This window comes from Simochromis diagramma, unplaced genomic scaffold, assembly GCF_900408965.1.
Source record: "Simochromis diagramma unplaced genomic scaffold, fSimDia1.1 OVJJ01000205.1, whole genome shotgun sequence".
NCBI classification, from domain to species: domain Eukaryota; kingdom Metazoa; phylum Chordata; class Actinopteri; order Cichliformes; family Cichlidae; genus Simochromis; species Simochromis diagramma.
This window is the reverse complement of record NW_024386782.1, coordinates 17329470-17355578: the sequence shown is the minus strand read 5'-3', so window position 1 is coordinate 17355578 and position 26109 is coordinate 17329470. Positions and strand designations below refer to the sequence as shown.

At 41.9% G+C, this 26109-nt stretch overlaps 1 protein-coding gene across 1 annotated transcript in view; it reads right to left on the bottom strand.

Moving 5' to 3' along the window:
- LOC120722876 (complement component C8 beta chain-like) overlaps positions 1-26109 on the bottom strand; it is a 61437-nt gene that overhangs the window by 2131 nt on the left and 33197 nt on the right. Inside the window, exons 4-20 of the mRNA XM_040014023.1 lie at positions 22735-22833; positions 20834-20965; positions 18400-18519; positions 17845-17883; positions 15171-15236; positions 13936-13995; positions 11922-11969; positions 11618-11726; positions 10034-10672; positions 8943-9070; positions 4657-4787; positions 4228-4375; positions 2995-3142; positions 2058-2199; positions 1781-1913; positions 475-672; positions 72-312 (exon numbers count right to left, since the gene is read on the bottom strand). Of these exons, the coding sequence (XP_039869957.1) occupies positions 72-312; positions 475-672; positions 1781-1913; positions 2058-2199; positions 2995-3142; positions 4228-4375; positions 4657-4787; positions 8943-9070; positions 10034-10672; positions 11618-11726; positions 11922-11969; positions 13936-13995; positions 15171-15236; positions 17845-17883; positions 18400-18519; positions 20834-20965; positions 22735-22833 (2581 nt within the window). The remainder of the gene's footprint in view (positions 1-71; positions 313-474; positions 673-1780; positions 1914-2057; positions 2200-2994; positions 3143-4227; positions 4376-4656; positions 4788-8942; positions 9071-10033; positions 10673-11617; positions 11727-11921; positions 11970-13935; positions 13996-15170; positions 15237-17844; positions 17884-18399; positions 18520-20833; positions 20966-22734; positions 22834-26109) is intronic.

Here is a 26109-nt window from a genome sequence, read left to right as displayed (position 1 = left end):
CTTGTCATGTCATCTAAATATGGAAACAACTGACTGAGAACGCCTAACTAAAGCTTGTTGAGGACTCCTACCTGTCTTTGCAAGCTTCTCTTTGTCCAAAATAATGGTGTGCTCATAGTCTCCTCCGAGGGCAGCCTCGGTGACATAGTGGGTGCCATAGTCTCTGTAAATCTGCCTGTATTCCCCATAATCATAAGCCTGCGGCAGGGCGCGTAGGCGCCGTAGAAACTCGGGGTGTAGCATTAAATCATCCGGCTTCAGCATGTACTGGGCCAACTCCAGCTCTGCCTTGGCCCTCACAAAGCTGTTTGTCTGGGCATCAGAGAATGCAGGTCAACGTTACCACAATGCCTACTGTGTTAAGAATACAACATACATTTTGGATATGTGGATATTTGAAAACAGAGTGAGAAGTTCAAGGTAACGTAAAGAGATCTGCACGCATTAAAAACAACCCAAAACATGACACCTCACCGTCCCAGAGGCACTGCGAAGTTTCTTAACTGACTTGCTGTATTTGTTATCATTGTAGTTGAAGCCAAACTCGAAAATTCCTGGAATGCCAAAGCCGATGGAAACAACAGTTTTGCTAGTGCGCTCCTTCATGGTGTAGTCCATGTAGTCAGAGTAGGATTCAAAAGCCTGCAGGCTAAAATCATAGGAGCCTCTCGTCTGTGGACAAAAAAAAAATTAAATGTTTTGTGTGAAAACTAAATGGTAATGGTTAATTAGTCATATTAAGCGTGAACTGGCCTTTCTGTTCACCCCCATTGAGGTGTTAGCTCAAAAACAAGACAACAAAGGGTATAGAGTAGAAAACCCTATTTTAAAGTTTTCAAAAATGGTGTGGCAAGAGGTTCACAAGAGCTTTAATCTGTCCCCATACTTTCAAAAATGTGCACCCCTGTGGCACAACCTCAAAATTAAAAAAGGTAAACAAACAATTTACTGGCCACAATGGCACAAAAAAGTGATTTAAAAGAAGAGAACACGCTCATGTCTTTTAACGATCTGACAGTAAAGTTTAATTTGGAAGGACCCGGCCATTAGAGATTGTTTGAAAGATAAAATAAAGCTGTCTCAGGAGACAAATCTTCTAGAGAATTTCATTTTATTTACACCCTTACTTACAAAAAGATCTGGATTGATCCTTTGATAAGGGAACATGGGATTCAATCATCTCTGAAAATGGGTTTTACATAAGGGAAGCTAGAGGTAAATTTATCCAATATAAAATTCTCAACAGGTACTATTACATACAGATGAGACTTTATAAAATTAGTAAAGATGACTTGTGTTGGAAGTGCATAAAAAGCAAAGGGTAAGCTAGTGCAAGCTATGTGGGAATATCCACTGGTCTCCCCAATATGGGAAAATGTTTTAAAATATATGGAGGGCTGGGTGAAATTTAAGTTTCCTAGATCACCAAGACTGTGCCTATTGGGGGGACAGAGGCGAGGTGCCAGAGCTAGAAAAAGCAGGCTTCAGTGTTAAACACTGGGCTTGTGACCTGTGTTCGTCTTATTTTAACACTTTGGAAAGTGCCTCGGACCCCTACTGTTTCTTTAAATGTTCAAAAAATAATAAAAACTTAAAACAAATAGTCATATTAAGAGTACTTTGAAAACAGATGATACTGTAATGATATAACAATGGCATAGCAACATGGCAACATGGCAACAATTTTGTTTTAAAACTTCAACAAACCATTAGTAAATGAATTCGTTTATGAATACTAGACCACAATACTGGACAGAAGTGTGTTTGTCTGCTTTTTCACCTGAAAGGTATACTGTTGTAAGTTGTAGGGCTTCCTGAATCTGACGTCCTGGATGTAGTGGGGCAGGCAGCTGCCTGCATAGTATCTGTTATCAAGCACCACTCCTTCCAGGTTGCTGTTCAAGATGTTTATTCTGAAAGAACAGCAATAATTCTAACTGTGCATGGATTGGATTTAGAAGAGTAACATGCTTGGATAGATAAAAAGTACATAAAACACAAATAATAACAATAATTTGGACTTGCACAAGAGACAGACTAGTGGAAACATAGCTCACCCTTTGGCAAGGTTTTCGATTCCCCAGTACTCCTCAGCCTCCTGCCTGCAGGGCTTGGGAACCTTCCTGCAGCCATTTTCATCTGACATGTCCCCACAGTCATCCTCCCCATTACACTGCAGAGTTCTGGGAATACAGCGACCTGACAGAGTAGAGGAATATATGGTGTTAAACCATGACTTCTTTCCAGACAGGCAGTGTGCAGAATAAGTATGTTTGCAGAATTGGATCCATTTTGCAAAATTATCTGTCATATAAAATCAAAAAAATGTGTTTCAAAAGTGGATCTTTACTTTCAAGTGAAGAGTTAGATAAGAATTAGATGAAGAGTTGATTTGATTCTCAACATGTCTCTTTGTCAAGTGGTGGTCATCAGTTTGCTAAGCTTAGGGAATAAAGCAAGTTGGACTCTGCTCCAAATAAAGAATCTTGACTCCAGAAAGTCACAACTTATCCCAAAATGTAATCTCTCCAGTGAATCCTGGGTCTTCCCTGTGGCCTCTTCCCTGATCACCTCACCTAGGAGGCACTAAGGAGGCATCCTGGTCAGATGTCTCAACCACCTCAACTGGCTCCTTGCATCGTGGAGGACTAGCCGCTCTATTTCAAGACCCTGCTGACCCCCTGTCACCCTTTGGAGGATGTTCATTTGTGCTGCAATCTCGTTTTTCTAGTCACTCAGAAAATAGCTCAATCAGTAAAATTTAAGTTGTATCTAGGTTGGACAGTCAAAAACTTTGTTTAAAAATAGATAATTTACGATTATATAGTGGCTGAACCCAGTAAAAATTAAATTGCTAGATAATTTGAAATTTTCTGACTGGAAAGAAGACTTGATTATATCAAACACATAACAGTAACGTCCATGCAATGTGAATTCTTAAACACTGAAAAACTACTGCTGTGTGATTTCTATTCCGACTAGTGTTGGAGTTACCTGTTTGGGTGCAGAGGAAGCCCTCACAGAGAGGAACACTGTCACAAGTGTAGCGGGCTGGAACCTTACAGGCCTCCTCCTCCCTGGCATGGGAATTGCACTGTTCCCCTCCAAACTGAGAAGGCTGCTCCACTTTGGCATAGCGATACTGTGATGTTGCGGGTCACAGAAACACAAGAGATTTTGCCAGTATCCAATAACGGTGGCCTGAAAACTGCTCCCGGGGATCTATCAGCTGAAATCACATTAGCAGGCTCTTTCCACTTTGTCATGTCAAGGTTATTAATCCCTTTACTTGTAAAGTGGATAAAATAGAGCACTGAAGTATATCAGCTGAGTCCTTCACAAGACACTGAGCTCTCAGCTTTCACAAAAACAGGTCACAAGTGTCAAAATGTAGAATGCTCCAGATTTAGCTCTCAATCCTAGCCCCATAGGAATGATTCATCCAGTCTAAACTACGCTAAATTAAGCTAATCTGTGGAAATGTAACATTTGATTTAAGAAGTTTATCTGGCTAGTAATTCTGTGGGTTAGTTCAACTAAAAATAGTATTGCTTGATTTCTGAGTTTGAGATGAAAGATTTTGTTTCAACTTTTGATATTTTAGGAAACATATTTTATTTGCCTTTTGCCAAAAATTCCCATGGAAACAATGCTAAGTTAGCTCGCAGGCTAATTTAGCATTTTTATATTTAGCATAATTTAGCAGATTTATTTTTAAAATATATAGGTCTTCTAGGCAAATTCTACATTTGGACTAAACCAGGCAAGCCGTTTCCACTGTAGATGATCTACTATTCGCCGACTGCTGCCTGAAGCTTCATGGTTCAGACTTGAGAATAGTACGCTCTGCTCATCTACTTTCAAACAAATTCTTTTAAATAGTCTTTAATACCTCTTTTTGTTTGCCCTATCTCTAAAGCAGTCTACAGTATAACCAATGACCAACCACTGTTGGGGGTAAATTCACATGAGGCTGAATCACAGGCTGTTCCACATTCTTGGACTAACAATGACTGTATTTTTTTCTAATTTTTTATTAAAGCATTGCATTCAGACTAAAGTTCTGCTTGTATTTGTCCACTGGTCAGCTGCTCTGTGAGGCAGCACACGCTTTGCTTATGCACAGCTGCATGAATCAGATTGTCTGATGAGATCCAGTCATATTTCTGCAGATTTCACCGTATGTTCTTGTTGATTTAACTAACATCTCATAGCCATTATACTTACTTTCTTCTTTTGACAGACGTCACAACGTGACCATGCGCTCCACTCTGACAAAATGCAATCCACTGGGTGAATTACCACTGGGTCACCCACTGACCGGGCTTGACGACTGCTAGGGTCTTCATTGCTTCCTGTGGCCACTGCAACGTTACTGTTACATGCAGATTAAAAACCCACATCAAAACAAATAGAGCAACGCGGCACTGGGAGCAAAGGTCATGTGTTTTTTTCAAAAGCATCTGATCAAAATATAATAGCTGGTGAAAGGAACACAGATTTAAGTGTCAAATGAGGTGCTTCTAAACTTCCTAGTTTGTCAGCTGGTCTTTGACAGATAAATAGTTACAACAATGAATTCCTGTGGAACCTACTCAGCAAATGAAAAATAAGCTTATCAATTCATTGCAGTTAAAAAAAAAAAAAATCTCCTACCTTAGCAGCACCAAACTCAAAGTAACGTGGAGTAGACAACTGTGCAAATTGATTGCACTGCTCTGTATCACCACAGAAAGCATGTTTGTGTGTTGTGACTGACTGTGAATGAGGAGAAGACACTCTGCTCTCTATGTAAACAAAGCCTGATCAATAATGGACTGTATATGAACTGCTGCCATTAAAGTCAGACGTGGAGCTGGAGTCAGAATACTGCAGGCATTCAGGGCCACAAAGCCAGTGTTATGGTGTTGTCTGTGTGGCTGGGACACATACCTCAAGTTTACTTAAACATTATAGAATTTGCAGAGCTTGCAGGTTTGGTCAGCCCAAATTATATGGATGTATTTTTAGTTTTCATAAACCTTAGTCTGTATAATCTGTAGGAATCAATGAATCTGGATGCCTATAAAGTATTTCCATTAAAATATGCCAGTGGTGAAATATCAAGAGTTTGTAATGAAGAAAATTCCATCAAAGTCATTTGAATCATGTTTCCCTACGTGTGACCTTTAAGCTTTATTTATCTTGACTGGTTTGCGGGATTTCACAGAATGACACAACCACAGGAGTCAGCTGTCTGTAAAGCAATGAAAGTAAAGAAACTGCCATTACTCACACTGAGTGTGCAATGGCTGCTTTGTCATGTTATACATTCAAAATTTAGGCTTCTGCTTTGTAAAGATAGTAATGGTAGAAGCTAAGTCATATGCAGACATTTAAGTACAGTAGTAAAGTATATACACTCCTGTGCAAAAGTCTTGAGCCACCCCTAATTTCTTTCTATTTTGTTTTGAAGGAGCCAGACTTTGTTGTAAAGTTTTAAAGTGGTCTTGAGCGATAGTTCTCCAGGCTTTCCAAAGGTCTTTCAAGGTTCTTCTTTCTCCTCATTTTCAGTCCAGTCCATGTTTCTGGCCATTTTTCCAGGAATGTTTTCTGTTTGTTTGTTGAGCCACTAACACTGACCTATTACTCATTCAAACTGGGCTAGAATAACAAAACCTAGCAAATTAAATTGTGTCTTTAGACATTTTCTTACATTGGTTACTTTTCCACTTATTTCCAGTCCTGTCTATGTACCTGATCATTTTCACACGAGTGGCTTTGTTGTCGTTGTTGTTAAACCACTTAAGACTGACCTATGGATATTTCAAAATGATATTTTGTTCCCATTTCTTTAGTTGCATCTATGAAAAATGCCAAAGTACAGTTTTACAGACATACTTTTGCACCAATAAGGAGCAGCAAAAAATGGCACATCTTAGCTTAGCATGGTGTGCAGTGTGTCATTCAAACATCTGAGGAAACTGGACAAATAGAAGACAGAAGAAAGTGACGAACAGTATCTGAAAGTCATGCTGGGGGAAAAATCCCGGAAAGACCCAACACATGTCCTGACAGACGCATCTGAATCTTCAGCTGATCTATTCACTGTTCATTGAATTTTAATTAGAAATGGCCTCAGTGGGAGGGTGGCTATCAGGAAGCCGTTATTAACGAAGGGAAACAAGGAGAAAAAACTCGGATACACCAAACTGCACAATAGCAATTTTTTGATTTGTCACTATAACAGTCACCACTTTTCGAAAACCAGATAATGAGTTTTTTTGCAGATTCAGCAAAAGGTTTTCCCCTCTAAAATACTTGCTTAAATATGGATGAATCTGTAAAAATCTGGAGATGTAATTTTTCATACACATACACACACACTAAAAAAAAAACCCAGCAAAGGCAAAGGTGGGAATCACATGGTATTTTATTTGTGACTGAACAGTGGCATGGGTACAGTGTATGGGGGAAGTCATAGACGTACAAAAGTCCTTTTTTTTTCCTTTTTCATGACAATTCTTAATTCCATAAATAAAATTTACAAAATATTTTGGGACTATTTCTCATTTTTCTTACACAAGCAGGGGTACAGTTACCATTTGTTTTTGTAAGTCTAGCAGTTAATAGTGATATCTCTATTGTTCATATTATATAAAGTTGCCTGTCTTTTCAACCGTCTTACTTCAGTGGAGCAGACCTACAGTATGCCTAAGTGCTTTGTCACAACAATGACCTGCTTACTGTATACACCGACAAATGAAAAAGAAAACGATAAAAGACGATAAAAAGAAACGCGATAAGGCATCGAAACGCTATCGACCGTCTCCGAGCTTGGCGTGATCGAGCCACGTCAGTGCAGGATGAGTTGATTCTGCTCGCCTATTAAACCAGAGATACGGTTAGATGACAGGCAAAGTGTAAACAACGTGACCTCAGTTGGAAATGTCAAATATCTAAAAAGCAAAGCGTCCTATCACTACAACAAAAACGAAAAAGCGGTTGTCGTTTCGGCCCCGTCGCTCGTGTCATTTTTCAAGTTTAAAATGAGCAAAAACTGGGTCTAGTAGTTTTTTTTAAATTTTCTTTTTAATGACAATGTAACACAGATTCACAGTTCATTTCTCACTAACTGAACAGAAGACAGTTTTTGAAATTTAAAAAAAGAAAAGAAAAAGGCGAAACAAATGTCCAGATGTCAAAAAAAAAAAGAAAAAAAAGAAGAAGGAGGTGCTGGTAGGGCATTGTTTGAGAGAAACACAGGTAGTTGGCATCCAAGAGGCAGAGAGCTATCTTATGGCACAGAGGCTCGGGTGTGGGGGACTGGGAAGATTCTTATTTACAAAATAGATGTTTGGCAAATCTTGATTTCCATGCTGATGCCTCAGAGTCATGTGGATATCTGCAGTGACTCAGCGTCATCAACCGAGCATTCACAGCTTATAAAATAAAACAAAAATGAAATAACCTTTCTTTTTTAAAAAATTTGTTGCAGGCCTAGAAGGAAGCTGCGGAGATCAGCTCTGCTCACAGCCGAGTCCGCTGAACCCACGTTAGGTCTGTTCATGCAAATGGCTGAGTCGGTGGAGCGACGCTATGAGAACATTTGGCAAATCTTCCTGCTGTGCACAGTGTTTGCTGGTGGCAGCTGACGAACTTGAAGGTCAACCGCATCCAGTAGGACGCTGCTCCTCTCTCTTTTCCAAAAAATAATTTGCATCATCAGTGTAACCATGTTGTTTTTTTTTCTTTTGTCTTTTACATCATTGCAGATATAAACTCATTAATCCAGAACAGGAGGACGCAATCACCTCCTGTTGTCAGTTTCGGTCAAAGATAAAAGGTCACTTCCTGGTTGAAAGGTCAATTGATTGGACGATGAAGCCAAAGTCTGGAGTACAGTACAGTAAGCGGCCTCTGGAGGAAAGCAGATCCTAGGATAGCCAGCTATTACATAACTGCCAAAATATCCTTTAAAGGTTGAAAAAAAAAAACAGCAGTCTGTGTTTCAGGCTGTGAGATGCTGCTGCTCACAGTCGCTCATCTCTCTTTTCTTCTTTTTCTCGTGAGCTCATGTTTCGGCCTTTAGAGCTTCCATCACCCTAAAAGACAAACAGCAATAATTTCAAAATCACTTAGCGGCACTAGTGCTGTTACAACTTTCGTCACAAGGTGGCAACATTGTGCCTTCCTTATTTCTGGGACGAAGCAGAGAGCTGGAGGACAGAAACAGAATTTAAACCAAGGCCCTTTCTCAACTGGCCACTCATTCACACGGAAAAAGGAGATATACTGACAGGTGAAAATACAGGGATAATAAAAAGAGACAGAGAGAGGGAAGAGCAGGATGAGAGGAGCTGGGGGAGAGGACCCAAATGCAACAATGTGAAGACAGCTGATATTTAACTGAGAAAATCAGAGAAAGAAGGAAACCATGAAATACCAACTCACTGTCTGATGTTCTCTAGCTGTCTTCCTGTGGACATGTCTGATCCTGTGGAGGATCAGCAGCTTCACTGGGCACAACGGCAGAGCCCTGAGAGAGAAAACACAATAAAATTTCTCCTTTAGGCGTGACGTGTTTGTCAAGATCAGGCGATCCTCAGCTTGTTAAACCTCCTGCATTTCCCCCGAAAAACAGGAAAACATTTAGGAAAGTGACATCGAGTTTAATTACCTTGAAATTTTGCCTTATTATACATGATCTAATCAAAGCACTTAAATCATTTTTGACCTTTCGTGTTTAATTGACTTGACATTTTTCTAGAAAAAAGGTTAAACTCCCATCGAATTTGGCCATAATAATCACGACATTCTAATCTGCGTAATTACATGTTACATAATTGAGAATAGGTCACCCATGTGGCAGTAATGGATTGTAGCATCATGCTAGTCAGCTGTTCTATGAAAAATCTATGAATCTAAATGACTGACATGACCCCCAGAGGGGCCGTCCTCACCGATTGTTCCTCCTTAGCGTTGCTGGAGTTGCCCTCAGGGTCAACAGGGGAGTGATCTGTGGGTGGGTCACTGCCTTGGGAAGGGGGGCAGTCTGAAGATGAGCTCTGCTGTGGGGCTGGAGTGGATGCTAAGGAAAAGAACATAATCATAAAGATGAAAGAAAAATATTCACAGAACACAGTAAAAGGACTTATAGATGGATTTTGTGCTAATCTGCTCTGTCAGTATTCTGGCATCGTGGCTGGTAGCATGGATGTGCTTATAGGGAAGCAGTAAGTTTAAAACTATGACCTTTATTGCTTGTCATCACCTATCCTTTTTATCTAATGTACTTGACATTCTATAAAACTAAGGACAACTCTCTTCATTTTCTTAAGGTTAACAGAGTTTTTCGGTTAAAGCTGTAAAGACACAAGGCAAAATGTACAGACATGCTAGTAGTTTTGTGACATTATGTAGGCTATATAAAACTGAGGTGAATGCTAATGTCTGCATGCTAATATATTAGCTTTTTGATTTTTAGCAGGTGTACAGCAATGTTAGTGTGCTAACATTTGTTCATTAGCCCAGTTGCTAATTGCTAATTAATTAGCTAATTAAGTAGCTAATTGCTAATTAACCTGGGTGTTGATTTGTACCACAGTGAATATAAAACATGTACAAGTGTTTTGTAAATTTTGGTCATACTATGTTACAAAATGTACAATTATATGTGGTATTTTCATTGATTAATGACTTGCGATTGACAAGTTCTTAGCTAATGTTAGCCAAGTCGTTGCAGCCAGTTTTTTTTAAAAATTACATGTATTAAAACTATATGCATATAACATATATGCATGTAACTTATTTTAAGGTAGTACATATAATTGTTACAATAATATAAGTAATTTAGAAAATACTTCTATTCTCTATGGAGGAATATCTGCACAGAACTAAATCAAACATTTGTAAGCCCACTGTTGTCCAAAGTGTTGACCTTTTTCAAAAGGGGATCGAGAAGATGAAAAAAATGCATTGAGCTAGTCATATAAAGTGGCACAGATGCCGGTTTGAGTAATTATGTAGAAGGTAAATAATATAAAACACTTACGAGACTCAGTAGACGGTGAAGTCGATGTACCTGGGCTCAGAGTCATCCTAGAGAGATCAAGGTCGCTACAGCTCCCTTCTTCTTCCTGGGTCGTAGCAGCTGGAGGTGGCAGGAGCTGACTGCAGACCAGTGTGTCCGGTACGCTCATGAGGCCTGGGGTGCCGCACCTGCTCACCCCTGCTGATACAGCACCAGGTTCTACTGATACAGCTGCTCCCGATGTAGAAGGACCCTCACCTGCATCTGAGTCAAGGCCTTCTTTACCCAGGCTGAGCTGCTTTTGGAGCAGGGTGGGGTCGGCCGTATGCTGGGGGCTGGTGATGGCTGAGGATGGGGCTGATAGGTCGCAGGCCTGGGGGCACATTGTGGTTATGGGTACTAAGCCCTGGAGCATGGCGGCCGGGATGGCGTGGCCCCCCACGCCCACTGTCTGGGCCGGCATGTAGGCTGCCATAGCTGCCCACTGCTGCTGTGTAGCAGGGAAAATGTTGGCCTGGCTCCAGATGACCGGCTGACCACTGGGGAGGACCTGAGCCACCTGCAGAGGTGCCTGCACAGGGAAGGCCAGAGTCTGAGCCTGGGCAGGAAATGGCTGCTGAGCCCACTGTGCTGCCTGCACAGGGCCCATGGTCATATAACCTGAAACAGGAACAAGAGTGACAGAGAAAAGAAAAGGAAACGATTAAAGGTCTCCGTGGTTACCAATTCAGTGCACATTATTAAAATGACAGATACTAATCTATAAATACTTCCAATCTTTAAAAATGAGCTATTTAACTCTGAACATAAGAGCAAAAGAGATGCACTTGAGGAGATCATTCTTTTTACAGTCTTAGATTCACAGGGACTTTTCTTGTCGACCTCATTTTGACACTATAATGTTTCCAAATCATATTTTTGTCACATTTATGCTATTATTTGTGATAGTACAGTCACAAACTTGTTTGAAAATGGTTTGCTGCTGTAGTGCTCCAAGTCATCAGAATGACTTAAATTTCATTTGTCCTTCTTACTCTTTAAATCTTACTGTGAATGAAACCAAGTCAAAATCGGACAGATGGCTGGCTATAAATGTATATTAGGGAACATACAGAGGTACAATCAATGTACAATCCAGTTGGAAACCAGTGCTGCACATGTAGTATAAATAAGAACTACAACAATGTTCCTGCATGAGGCCTGCTGACTTCATATTATAAGCGCTGTTATCTTAGACAGACACACTGTGAAAAGAATGATTGTGAAGGTTGTTGTTTCTTGCATCTAAAAGGATGTTGCTCTTCAGCGAGCTGCTGTTTAAATGATATATCTTTTTTTTTCTTCAGTTTTTTACAATGCTAGTTGTTTCAGTAAAGTATGCAAAATCACTGTAGTGGTCCTTCAAGTAACACCACTTTGCTGTATCTCGCCACAGGTTTACAGCCTAATTAAACGGCATCTCTGTGTGCGGTCCTTAAATTCGCTCACTGCTAAATCTTGGCAAGATTTTTCATGAACATCAAAGAGCCACGTCGCCACCGGTGTTCTTTATTTTTTTCTCGCATTGTGGAAAACGATGAAGCGTTTCAGCCTGGGTATGGATACCTGATGGCACAGAGGTGGGGCTGAAGGGGGCGTACAGCTCAGCAGGAGTGTGTTGCTGCTGGCGGCTGCTCCTGCTAGGGTCCAGTGTGTTGGCAGGTGATGGGGGCATCTGGGAGGAAATGCATACACACACACGCACAGATGTCACCGTGCTATCAAAGTCACCTAAAAGTCACAATATCTTTGGCTGCAGTGTCTGCCACATATTCAGGTCATTTAGATCAGTAAATAACCTAATGAAATAAAATGACATTACATGTTGGAACTAAAAAAAAAAAAAGAGGGTTTGTGTTATAGTACTCACCGAAGGAGGAGTTGACATGTCGCCGAAAAGATCAAAGTGGTTGATATTCTGTCAGTCGAACCGAGGAATGAGGGAGAGAGAAAGACAAAGGCCAGTGATACATCACGCAAATGAGACTTGCACAACCATGAAGCCTTAAATTCATCTCCGGATAGGGTACGGTGGTTGCATGGGTGGGTAGGTGCGGGGAAGTGAATGTTACTCACAAAGGCAGTTTGTGCCGCGGATGGCAAGAAACAACTGTCCCCTCGATTCATTATCAGAAAATGGATCTAAAATGAATCTTTCGTAGCTCGCTATAATTGAGTGGGTAAAAGGCTATTCAGCCCTGTAAAGCAGACTCTGATTAGATATTCTTATGTGCGCCAATCAAGAGCCCCCCCACTCCCACCCCTCCCATGAGAGCTCGGGCTGCTTTATCATGCTGATTTCCCTCTGTGAGCACATACACGGGGGGACTGTGTTTATATCATCAAATGAATGAAGGAAGAAGCTCCTGGAACCACCCGACCGAGGCAATGAGGCCACCTCACCCTATAGGCAGATGTGACCCCTGCTCTAGTCCCCTCTGTCCTCCACTCACACTACTTAAAGGAGAGGAGACCTAGCTATGGGAGAGACTATGAGATGGCTAGGTTGCGTGAAATGTCTCTGAGGGGAGGGGGGGCCATGCACAAGCAGACAATGATTCACAAAAACACACAGGATTTACATGCTGTAAAAGAAACAGACAAACACACAAACACAACGTGGTCAAACTAAAGAAAGGAAAAGGGGGAGGAATCACAGCAATCCACGTTGCTGCGGACAGGGCGTTTATGTCCTCCTCCGATAAGCTGGGACATAACCGATTGTAACTGCATTTCGAAACCATCGAGGGGGACAGAATGAGTCAGAATTTGGAGCGAGGTAAACACTGTACACAGAGATCTCTGCCCGCCGGCACCGACACACATCAGGGGAGCTCGAGGCTCTCAGAAAGCTCCAACTGAATGAACAGACAAGCAGTAACACTTAGAGATATGGAAGCGCTGCTACTTAATATACTGGCATGGGCTGTTCAGGTGAGATAGCAACAGGGGCTGGGACAGTTTATCTGTCTGATAGGCTGAGCAACAAGCACAGAAACAGCGAGGAGAAGGAGGAGAAGAAGAGCACTTTGCCGCAGCTGTTTTCAGAGGTTACATGGAGGTTCTTACTGGGTTAATGCTTGACAAAATTGGTTTGAATAAATGTTTTTTATCCTTTACAAGCGACTTGAGAGATGTAACAGCGTAGTCACTGCATGGCGGTGAAGAACTCATAAAGCCTAGCAAGATGAGATGAAATATATTTTCAGTTAGATGACATGGCAGGGGGATGGGGGTCAAAAGTGCATTTCTTTTTATGCTGTTCTCTGGTCAGATGCTATTTGTTAAAGTAAAGCTTTTATGAGTGTTTGGCGGCCTTGGATAGTATGTAACTGCGACTACACCTCATGCAGCTCAACCCGACACCCACCCCCACCTACAAACCTCTCGTCCTCGACCTCTGAGGAAGATGAAGCAGCCACTCCTTTGTTTATCTAATCAGCCCCCTGCACCAGTCAGTTGGGACCAGCAAACAGACTCTTTGTCTTGACATGAATCAGATTGTGCAAAGATTCAGATTTTGGCTAAGAGACCCGTCCTCTAACGTTGTGTGAAATTGCTGACATGCATGCTTTTGGTTGACAAATCAATTAGTTTCGATTCTTTAAGCATGCTTATCATGATCAGTAGCTTTGTTGTCACAGAAAAAAAACAGACGCAGACACACACATACACCCCTGTGTGACTTGTCCTTGTCTCGAGAAGTTTGTTTTTAAAAGCCTGTCGGCTGTAATTCATAACTGAAACCATTAGATAACAGCAGATTAAATTACTAGAAATGGATGGTGGCTTAAGGCACTTCCTTCAAGAGCATCTTAAAGAGAGGTTTGCAAGTAGAAAAATAGGAAAAGTAAATAATAATTCGAAAAAAACAAAACACCTACAGTCATGAAATGGCGTTTTGGGACATCATAGATCCCTTCCTTCTGCTGACTGGTTGGGACCTGCATTGGATTGGAGGTCGAGTCAAACGTAAGTCACATTCAACACCTTTTTTTTTCTTGGCTGAGTATTTAAGAACAAGAACTTACAAGAGCTGAAACATGTCTGAATCAATTTCTATCTGGGCCATTTATTTAGATGCGTTTTCATCGTTTAGCGCAATAGGATTATGCAGATTTTAAAGTTGCGGCACCAAATCAATTCTACTTAAATCAATATCGATTGCAAACAGTGCCTGAGAAAGGTGTGTGCTGGGCTCGTGAGTATTTGTTAATCAGCAACAGCACATCTCAACTAGTTTATCTGGCTATATATAAAGAAAAAAACCTCCTGAGCTCTGGCCTGTTCTGTTTATTTCGTTCACAATTATCCAAACTATCTGTTGCTCTTAAACTCATCTGTCACACCCCCCACTCCTCCACGCTCCTTCGACTGGTTAACTTTTGGTTACGTTTTTTCCCCGAGTCTATTGATCTTGTTTCACTCTGAGATCAAATGGCATGGCAAGTGATTAATCTCTCACTCTCTCTGCATCTTTCATCTTCAGAAGAAGGCAAGATACAGAGAGGCAAAAAGAGGAGGAGGAAGAGAAGAGAGGGCGAAAGAGAAGGGGGGCTGGGGAATTGGATTAAACCATACGCCAGCTCCCTGGAGTCCTAGTTGGAGCTTCAAATGGTCTAAAACCAAAAGGTCATCGTATTGGATATATAAAAGCAGAATGTTATACAGGCTGTGGGTGAACTATTCAGACTAAACAACTGACCTTGACTCTGACATCATTTTTTTTAACTTAAAGTTGATGCCTTTTCAATGCCAGCATCTTTAAAGTTACAGCCCTCGAGATTTTCAACATTATTCATCATCTTTATGACACTTTTCAGCGTTAGCCTTTACCATTTAGTAGATATCATTGTTTGCAAGGTAACCATCTTTAATATGATCTGCTGGTGCTCATCGTGTAATGATATTCAGCATGAACGTTTTTTTTTTTGTTTGCATGAAATTTTTACTACAGAATTTCCTCGTCAGGAACATTAGCTTGATGTACTTATGAAAGTTTGGCATGTTTTTAATTCTTTAAGATGTGCTACGAAGTTATAATATTAGTACTGTTTGTATTATCTATCACAGGGTATGAAAAGGGAAGAAGAATGGGGGGCAATGTTTGTCTTTGTACCTGATAAACGCTCTCCTCTGACTGGGGGCCACGGAGGGGTTCGTGTCCAGCCTCAAACACTATGTACTAAAGAACAGAAGTAGTGGGCAAGGCGTATAGGTGCAGAGAATAATGAGATGGAAGAGAGAGAGCAGAGAGAGACAGATTGGTATATAAAACAGAAAGACAGAGGTAGTGAAACATGACAAGAATACATGAAAGCACACAGGAGTGAGGATGGCGTCAAGTGGGAAATGAAATGAGATAGGAATATGAAGTGTATAAAAATAGGGCATGGGAAAAAGGAATGGGGAAGATGAAAGGAGGGAGAAAAAAAGAGTGAGGTGTGAAGAGGAAAGAGCACAAGTATAACAGGTCAGGCAATAGTTCAAGGCAGTGTAGAGGTTTTAGCTTGAGGTCTTACTTCAACCTCAGAAATGCTCCACCTCTTCCAGAGAAAACAGACCTACTGGTCTGAATATCCTTTAATGAAGTCTTAAAATCTGTCATTAATTCCTTTAACGTTTAAGAAGTGTTTCACATCTTGGGACATGTGCTTAGTCATCTTGCGTGTAGAGTAAGATGAGAGAACTGCAACTTTATAACACTGGCAATTGTAAATACTTAGCTGAAGCCAGCTAATTAGCTTATCATATAGACCAGAAAAGAGCTAGCCAGGCAACAAGCACATTAATTAATGATATAAGTTATATAGTATGTATTATATCAATTACTGAATTATAAAAAAAAAAATCTAGGATGTTTTTTTGGTTGACAGCACCTCAAGAAAGTTAGCACAGTTAGCGAAGAGGAAAAATTAGCAAAAATTTCATTTTTACCCTTTGATTTTTCCAAAGGGACTAAAAACACAAAATTTACTTTTTAAAAGGGAGCTTAAGAGGTGCTAGTAAGCTTAATTTCTTTTCTTTAGACCCAGCCAGGTTGTTAGGCTAGCTATTAGTTCTTTATGCTAAGCTAACTGGCTTGTAGTTCCATGTTTGGGTACTGTTTTCAGATCATAGGCAGGGTAACACATGGATGTATCCTCTGAATCTGAGAAGCCAGTGGAAGTGCTCAAAGCCACATTCTATCAGAAGGCCACCAGATGGCTGTGGTTGCAAAAAGACTACAGAGCCTATATTGGCTTCATGTGTGATTTCAAGCCCACAATGCTCAAAAGTGATGTTGAACCTACAGGACATGAAACCATTGGTCGTGAGAGAAAAAGCAACTTCAACAAAAGCAACATCAAACCCCAGCTAGCAGGTTTTCCCCTTGTAAACAGTAACCCTACAGTGTGACCAAAATGGCCAACAAGTTAAGTCATTAGCTGTTATGCGCCGGCAAAGTCTTTCCTGATGACATTATGGGCTGAGTCGCTCATTTCAGGTCATATTGGTTATACTATGTTTCAGAATGGAGGACTATCAGTATTGTTTTTATTGGCCAATGACTTACAAGTTTTTTTAGCCCGTGAGCGAGCAGGTTCACAATGAGACCTGCCTCTCTGGTCATATGGTTGTTAGTGGGTTTTTTTTAAACCAATATCGTGACGGTGAGAACACCAACCTCGAGGCTTCAAAACTAAGGGCCAGATTAACTAAATGGGTTAAAGTAGCTCATGAGCGCAATGCCCAAATAGCATTTATAGGTGTGCTTAGTTGTTCGGGTGATTTACAAAAGTTAGTTGATCTAAACCCAGTTAGTTGATTTCAATATCAAGCACAAAAATAAGATGTGCTTTTTTTGGCACTTAGCAATAATTTGCATGTCACAAACATTAATACATCATTTTGTGCACTTGATTTAAATATTTGTGTCCCTATATTTTGCATCTTGAGAACTACATGTGCAACAAGCATAGTTCCCACCTCTTGCACGCAATCTTGTCACTGTGATGTCTTTGTAAATGCCAACAGTACCTTTTGTTTTTACGCCTAAACCCAATTTGTGCTGGCACAACGCATTCGTAAAACTGATCCTAAGACTTTAGGAACCAATGAATGAAGTCATGTTTGCTAAGTCTAGCTTTTACACTGTCTGTGATACAGACATGAGAGTTGCACTGGTCCACTTATCTAACTCTTCGCAAGAAATCAATTAAGCATGTTTCCCCAGATGTCAAACAGTTCCTTCTGGGAGCAGGCTGGAGTTTTGTCAACCAACATCAACATAAATTGAAAGCTGCAAATGGAATGATCATACGTGAAAACATACTTGAAGAGCAAAGAACAGAGGTGAACTGGGAGGTGGTTGGACGTATCACTGAACATAGCATTCAGAGTAAGAGTTAGTGTTGTCTGTATTCAGTGTGAGCAAACACAGAGAAAAAAATGTTGAGCCAAATAAATGCACAGGGCAAAAGGGACGGGAATAACAACCAGTCAAGGGGAGGGGGGCATGTCTTTGGAAGAAATCAGAACATTGACACAGATCAACTGAAAAAATATGGTTTTACAACACTGCACTGGCAAATGGGTGTTGAATGGTTGAACAAAACTGTCCACTAGATGGTCTACTGTGTATTACTGGAATGGTGCAATATTTATGAATCATTAATTCAAGCATGTCAGTGGCTGATATAAATTAAGGATTATTTGTTTATATATTTATTCCAAGCTTAAAAAGTGAAAACAGCTAGAAAGCATCAAAGTCAGCAGTGTTTAGCTCCCGCTCTGAGTGCCTACGGACCTACCTGGTAAACTGGATCATCCACTTCATCTTCCAGGATAGTCTGTGTGTGCGGAACAGAAGGCAGATGACACATTTTGTTTTTCAGTCTCATTAGAGAATAAATTGAGAGAAGATGATAAAAAAAAAACCCATCACCACCAGCAACAACAACAAAAAAATACACTCATCGCAGCGTGACATTTCCTGCAAGCAGGCACAATTATAGACTGACAGCACGTTGCTTTTTAATCAAACAGTAATTTGGCACATCATAGACAAAACAACACATATTTCCTAGAAGTGACAGTAATAATAATAATAATAATGATAAAATCAAACCAGCAAAACCTGTTGCTTTTCCATTGTAGTCAGATATTCAGAACAGAAATCAATGGTCCAGACAAACACACAAAACAGCGTCGCACTTTAAAGGAAGCTACAACGTGTTAAGATATTTGTTGTGTGAATGAATTGCAGGCGGAGTTATAACGTGTGATCTCACCTCCGAATTAGAAATGAAACTGAGTGTAAAACAACAAAAAAAGAAAATGCAAAGACTTCACGCAGGAAATCCTACCTGGTACACTGCCTGCTCACACTGTTTGTCCTTCTGGGCCTTCTTCTCCATCTCCTCCCGCTGTTTTATATCGTAGATGAGTGTGAAGAGGTCACGCAGGTCAATGATGAGAGGCTCCGCCTGGATGAGAGAATTGGAATATGATGGTGAAGGACTGAATTAAGAAAAGGTTAGCAATAGATGGTATATAATCAAAGTATCACCTTTCTCTCTCTCTCTCTCTCTCTCTCTCTCTCTCTCTCTCTCTATCTATCTATCTCTCTATATATCTATATATAGATATATATATATCAAGAATACCAGAGGCGCAAAACACCAGCTACTGGTAGACAGAACAGTCAGCCGAGACTGCAAGACCAGACTGACCAACCTGTGCACTGCCTGGATTGATTATAAGAAGGCCTATGACTCAATGCCCCACAGCTGGATACTGGAATGCCTAGAATTGTACAAGATCAATGGGACCCTAAGAGCCTTCATCAGGAACTCAATGGGGATGTGGCGTACAACACTAGAGGCCAACTCCAAGCCCATAGCACAAGTCGCCATCAAGTGCGGGATCTACCAAGGAGATGCTCTGTCCCCACTGCTGTTCTGCATAGGCCTGAACCCCCTCAGTGAGATCATTAACAAGACTGGCTACGGATACCGACTACGGAACGGAGCAGTTGTCAGCCACCTCCTGTACATGGATGACATCAAGCTGTATGCCAAGAGTGAACGAGACATCGATTCACTGATCCACACTACCAGGCTATACAGCAATGACATTGGAATGTCGTTCGGACTGGAGAAGTGTAGTCGGATGGTAACAAAGAGAGGGAAGGTAGTCAGAACTGAGGGGATTGAACTACCAGAAGGCAACATTGCAGACATAGAGGACAGTTACAAGTACCTGGGGATCCCGCAGGCAAATGGGAACCATGAAGAGGCCGCTAGGAAAGCTGCAACCACCAAGTACCTGCAGAGGGTCAGGCAAGTCCTGAGGAGTCAGCTGAATGGTAAGAACAAGATCCGGGCCATCAACACGTACGCCCTGCCCGTGATCAGGTACCCTGCTGGGGTAATAGGCTGGCCAAAGGAGGAGATAGAAGCCACTGACATAAAGACAAGAAAGCTCCTTACCATGCATGGAGGGTTTCACCCCAAGTCCAGCACCCTGAAGCTGTACGCTAAGCGGAAGGAAGGGGGCCGGGGACTGGTGAGTGTCAGCACCGCAGTCCAGGATGAGACAACGAACATCCAAGAATACATTGGGAAGATGGCCCCAACTGACCGAGTGCTCAGTGAATACCTCAGGCAGCAGAAACCCAAGAAAGAGGAGGGAGACGAGGAACCATCATGGAAGGACAGGCCCCTGCACGGTATGTACCACCGGCAGATAGAGGAGGTGGCTGATATCCAGAAATCCTACCAGTGGCTGGACAAAGCTGGACTGAAAGACAGCACAGAGGCACTAATCATGGCAGCACAAAAACAAGCTCTGAGTACAAGATCCATGGAGGCTGGGGTCTATCACACCAGGCAAGACCCCAGGTGCAGGCTGTGTAAAGATGCCCCAGAGACAATCCAGCACATAACAGCAGGGTGCAAGATGCTAGCAGGCAAGGCATACATGGAACGCCATAACCAAGTGGCCGGCATAGTGTACAGGAACATCTGTGCCGAGTATAACCTGGAAGTCCCGAGGTCAAAATGGGAGATGCCCCCAAGGGTGGTGGAGAATGACCGAGCTAAGATCCTGTGGGACTTCCAGATACAGACGGACAAAATGGTGGTGGCTAACCAACCGGACATAGTGGTGGTAGACAAACAGAAGAAGACGGCCGTAGTGATCGATGTAGCGGTTCCGAATGACAGCAATATCAGGAAGAAGGAGCACGAGAAGCTGGAGAAATACCAAGGGCTCAGAGAAGAGCTCGAGAGGATGTGGAGGGTGAAGGTAATGGTGGTCCCCGTGGTAATCGGAGCACTAGGTGCGGTGACTCCCAAGCTAGGCGAGTGGCTCCAGCAGATCCCGGGAATAACATCGGAGATCTCTGTCCAGAAGAGCGCAGTCCTGGGAACAGCTAAGATACTGCGCAGGACCCTCAAGCTCCCAGGCCTCTGGTAGAGGACCCGAGCTTGAAGGATAAAACCGCCCGCAGGGGCGTGCTGGGTGTTTTTATATATATATATATATATATATATATATATATATATATATATATATATATATATATATATATATATATATATATATATATATATATATATACACATGTATCTACTTAGCACTTTTAATTTTTATGTTTATTTAAGTGTTATATGACAGTATGTTTGCACTAAGTGCTGCAGCAATTTCCTAATGTTGTAAACCTGCTCAACATTTGGCAATAATGTAAAGAATATGACTCAGAATTAAAATATTCGTCAAGTGGGGAAAAGTACTCACAGACTGCGCGGTCTTGATGGCCACAAACCTGTGGTGGCCCTCCTTCCCACAGACATAGCCAAAGGCGCGATGATCCCGGGTGTCCTTGGCAATGTAGCTGATCTCATGGACTGAGTGGTGATGAAGGAGCACCTTGATGGCAAAAAAAGTTGAAAGTGTTAGCTAAAACTAAACAAAAAAAGGTCTTCTGTTTCACGTGTCCTATTTGTGTTCTTCTACTTTAAGATGCAGAAATGAAAACCTGATGTATGATTTAAAATCCTCCCTTAAAAAAACAGACCACAGTACTGTAAACTGCTGGGAGACAAAGTAGGTCAAAGCTACTTAAAACATCTTTGCATATTGTTGAGCCAAATGCAACACAACACAGAGTGTGCTTCAAAGAGTGCTCTCATCTCTGCATATAACTTTATGGATAATGTAGCTACAGAACTAGCATTCATTAAAGATATAAACCAGTGGCATGATTTTAGCTTTGTGCTGTTTTGTGATATCAGCAAGACTCGAGTTGCCGTTCGACGAAAAAACACCAAATTAGCAAGCAAGAGATATTAGCAGTTGCAAAACTATACTTTGGGTTGTAAGTATATAGGAGTAACTCAGCTCTTCACACCCATCTGCTTCCTCCTCTCTTAGAAGATATGTGCTTAGACACCAGGAAGGAGCGTTTGTTTGAATATTAGCCGATATTCGGTGCCATGTGTGTCGGCGCCGGTAATGCCTCAGATTAATGTAAAATACAAAACTAATACGACTCGGGCACTCAATTCAGTGGCAAATCACATCAGCTTTACATGAAGCATTTCCATCTAAATGCTCGCTGACGCAGCCTGTGCTCTAGCGATCCCCATTTCCACCTAAATAAGTCAAGAGGGGTATTAAGTGTGGAGTGTTATTTACTGCCAGTAATCAGTAAATAAAAAGAGGAGCATTAGGGGGCATGATTTCCGAGCAACAAATGAGCATGTCAAAAAGCTGGTGAGCTGCGCGGGTCGTGGCAGGAGGCTTAATGCTCTTTTTCATTAGAGGCGAAAGACGTACTACTATCACCACCAATCACATTGAAAAGAGATATTATCAAAAAGATGAGGGGCTTTTTTGTTTGGTGGGGTGAGGGGTAGGCTGTTGGTGGTCGGGCTGGCAGCCATGGGACAAGCGCTGTTGCATAATTATCAGTTTAGCTCTAATGACAGCTGAGGTGGAGCCGGCGGTGTAATTAGCATTAGCGGCAATGATCATTAAGGGGTGGAACTGAGTGCTAATTATCGGTTAGCGCTGATGAGCAGAGTGGGCCTATCTAGCCAACACTACGCCGCAGGACGGGGGAGAAGCGAGCCCCTTGATCATCCTGTAATGGAACAGCAGGCCTCTGAGTCTGCCGGGTGGGGGTGGAAGCCAGGATGCAGGCGGAAACAGTCCATTTCATATCTTCGCCATAAGACTGCTCACTGCACTATCATTAGCACACAGACAGGGCCTGAGTGATCTTAAGTAGGTCCTGCAGCACTCTCCTAATCGCACTGGAGTAAACCACTTGGCTTTGGGTTGTATAGCAAATGCAAGCCCACAATCCAGTGCTGTCAAGTTTAACTTTTAGGGGCTAAAGGGCAAACTGTCCTGTATGAATCATGCTATTTCGTGATTTCTGTTGACATTTGGAGAAGAGATTGAAATATGGTCAACGCACTGAAAGATGTGTTACAGGTAATGCAGCTGAAAGAATATGTCAACTGTGGGAGTCAGGCTTATAAGATGGCGGCCCGAGCAGCCGTTGTGAACTGAGCCGTACGACCGTCTGCCCTCTGGATGTCCTGCATTGTAGGTTCACGGTACAGCAGCTGGCACAGAGGTTGGCAGTGCAGCCCTGCCAAACCGGGCCTATTCGCTAATGTGATACTCACCCCTGATCTTTCACAGTAAATCTTGATCCCGCCGAAAGAGACCGTCAAGAAGACTCTCTGCTTGTGCTCCCCTTTGGAACGTGCCGAGGAAGCCATTCCCTGCAGGAGATTAAAGGGAACGACATGAGGAGATAAAAGGAGATGATGAAGCCTTCCTCTATTCCGACTCAGGTGAGTGTGGCAGTGGGAGATGTGGGGTAGAGATTGGGGGCAGGGTGACAGGAGTTACATAAAGTGTGATAGGACAGGATGTTCTTTCATGTGCTCTTTTTTTCTTGAAGCTTCACTCTCAGAGGAATTCACACATCGCCTTGTGCAGCGAGTTATATTATTATTGCCATTTCCCCCTTTAGAACCATTTTTCTCTCCTTTTTTTTGAAGTAAGTGTGCTACACCTCAACGTGGCAATACACAAGTGCTAGCTAACAACAATAAGGTGAGATCTGCTGACAGAATGGATCGCGCCGCTGACCGACGTCAGCTCGCTTCGGCAACTTCACATAGTGCTGACTGAACACCCAATCCAGCCTTTGAAGTATGTTTTTTCCCATGGATCTCACCAGCTTCTTTTTCCTCATATTCTCAGCCCTGATAAAGAAAACAATTAAAATTTCCACCGTGTTCCCTTTGATGCGACCTGTGTGCTTGACATGTCTTTCACAGAACAACGCCTGGGAGAAAATAGAAGAGAGGAGAAGAGGAAAGATGAGATAAGGGTAGAAAAAGCTTGCCTTCTGCGCTCAGTATGTCTGGAAAAACTGCATCAATGCTATTCAATTCAATTCAGTTCAGTTTCATTTATATAGCACCAAATCACAATGGCAATCGCAAGGTAAAGACTCTACAATAACACAGAGAAAACCCCAACAATCAGATGGGCCCCTATGAGTAAGCACTTGGCAACAGTGGGAAGGAAAAACTCCCTTTTAACGGGAAGAAACCTTCAGCAGAACCAGGCTCGGGGCAGGGGAGCCATCTGCTATGACTGGTGGGGCATGTGAGGGGGAGGAGAAGTTCTTTGAAAGCCTAGCTGATAACACAACCACAAAGCCTGAATCGCAGTGATCACCTTCGAGCTAGCTTTAAATAACTATACAGTAAAAAGCTGAAGGAATAACAGTACATAAAGGAGGAGGGCGAAGGATAAAGAGCAGAACAAGCAACAGGAGCAGGAAAGAGATAAAGCAAATGAGAAAGAGGCGGGTGGGCAGGAGAGTCAATGGATGTTGTCAATCAGTCATCGGCATCCCCATTTGGCGGATTAGTCCGCACAGCAGTGAACGGCAGCTCAATAGAGACCTGTACCCCCTCTCTATCCCCTGTCCAGATAATAGCAGTTCTGTATCGACTGCTCCATTGACTGTAACTGGCTGGGAGCTGGTGACTACCGGAGTCATATGGAGGGCACTGCAGAAATGTCTGATCAAAGCAGTGAAAAAGTTGCTTTATTAGAAGTACTGTATCATTTGAAAAGGGTATGGGCAATGAGAGGTTTTGCCTTCTGGCTATACTGCTTTTCCAGTGGGGCTTCCCACACATTTAAGCTCTAGGAAAGTCATTGAGAATATGCATTCACAGTTCATCTGCTTATCCTGTAGCCAATTACTGCAGTGATGCTTGCGCGTTGCTTCTTTGCTCAACTGATAAATATCACTTGCCATTCATTTGTCTTATTCCTTTAATGTAAAACCAGAGCCTTTATGATACAGGTTTACATTAAAACGGTCTATTTGCAGTACACCTCAATAGAGTACATTGTCTTTATCTCTGAGAAGCCAGGTTTTTATTCATCAATTTTGTATAAGACCATTACCAAAGATAAGAATCACATCAGAGGTGTGAATCTTAAAATCATCAGGCAGTTCAAAATGTTTAGTTGCTGCAGTTTCCCCCAAAACAGATCACTGTAATTGCCAAATTCAAAGAAACAGCAACTTTCAGCGCTAAAAACAGACAAGAAGCCAATGAAATGATACCAAAAACTAAACTTCTTCAAACAGAACTCATGGCTCGATAGTGAATCAGTCCCCAAAGACATTAATATTGTCCAAAAATGCCACACTTTGAAGCAAAATAATACTGCATTTCCAGTCTTCTATAAGATTTTCTTTTGTCTCTTTCAAATATCTTATTACCTTATTTCACCCGGTATAGTTATTGTGCATGGGAAGAATTGTAAATAACTCTTCTAATTTGTGGCCATTTTGAATGGCAGGTGGACAGACAGCTGCTGCTGCAAGCTGTCTGCCAGGCTTCAGCTCAGCTAATATACAACATTGAGCTGGACCTCTTAACTGCATTTCTGGTGTTGATGCTTTCTGAGATATTTTAGAATCTAATTATCTATGGGCTCAAAATGTGGTCATAAATATTTTGTACTTGTAAATCGGTTTTGTACTTGTAAAAAAGATTTGTGTGTGGACTTAGCCCAAAAAAACCCCTGCAAGTTACAAGTACGAATTTTGACCCTATTTTTCTTCCTTTAAGCTGATTGGTCAATGTCATGTCAATCACAAATGAAACAATCCAATCAGAGAACAGATGGGTTTGGCTGTCGGAGGGGCACTTTTTTGAACTGCAGGTCTTTGAAGGGTAATCTCTATATAAATATCCGATAGCAGTTAGGTCCCCTAACTTTCAGCAGCTGTTGAAAGGATAAAGTTGTGGTATGTCAGTGGTTAGAAATACCATTATTACTTTAGGATTAGTTTAACACAAAGTCAGGGCTGACCTGGGACCATTGCTGTGAGTCACAGTGCGCAGCATAAAAGTCCTTTCACATCAGACGCAGGATGTGCTGCTAATGCTAATTGCTAACTAAAAGCAAAGGATCCAGAATTTGTTGCTGGCTGCTGAGCTCTGTGGGTTTTTGCAGCAGCTCTACCTGTACTAGATGCACCTGCTCCTTGTTGTTTTTAACTCTGACTTTATGTGAACTACAAGAGTTTGTGGGGTTTTTTTGCTAGTTCTTCAAATGTTCAATAAAAACATGTATGCTAATTCATAACGAAGAAAGCTTTGTAATGAAGACTGTCATTTCCAAAACACTGCCCCCCCCCCCCCTGCGTCCGCAGGGCTGTTGAAAAGGCTGTGGAAGTCCCTGTATTAAACACGTAGTCCTGTGACACAAAAATCACCAAACTCGGACGACCACAGACTGTTTTCCTTCGTGGTGATGAAGGAAAACGCTGGGTTGGCATGTAAAAGGGCATTTATTCCCTTCAAAGACCTGCAGTTCAAAAAAAGCGCCCCTCCGACAGCCAAACCCATCTGTTCTCTGATTGGATTGTTACATTTGTGATTGACATGACATTGACCAATCAGATGAAAGGAAGAAAAATAGGGTCAAAATTCGTAGTTGTAACTTGCAGGGTT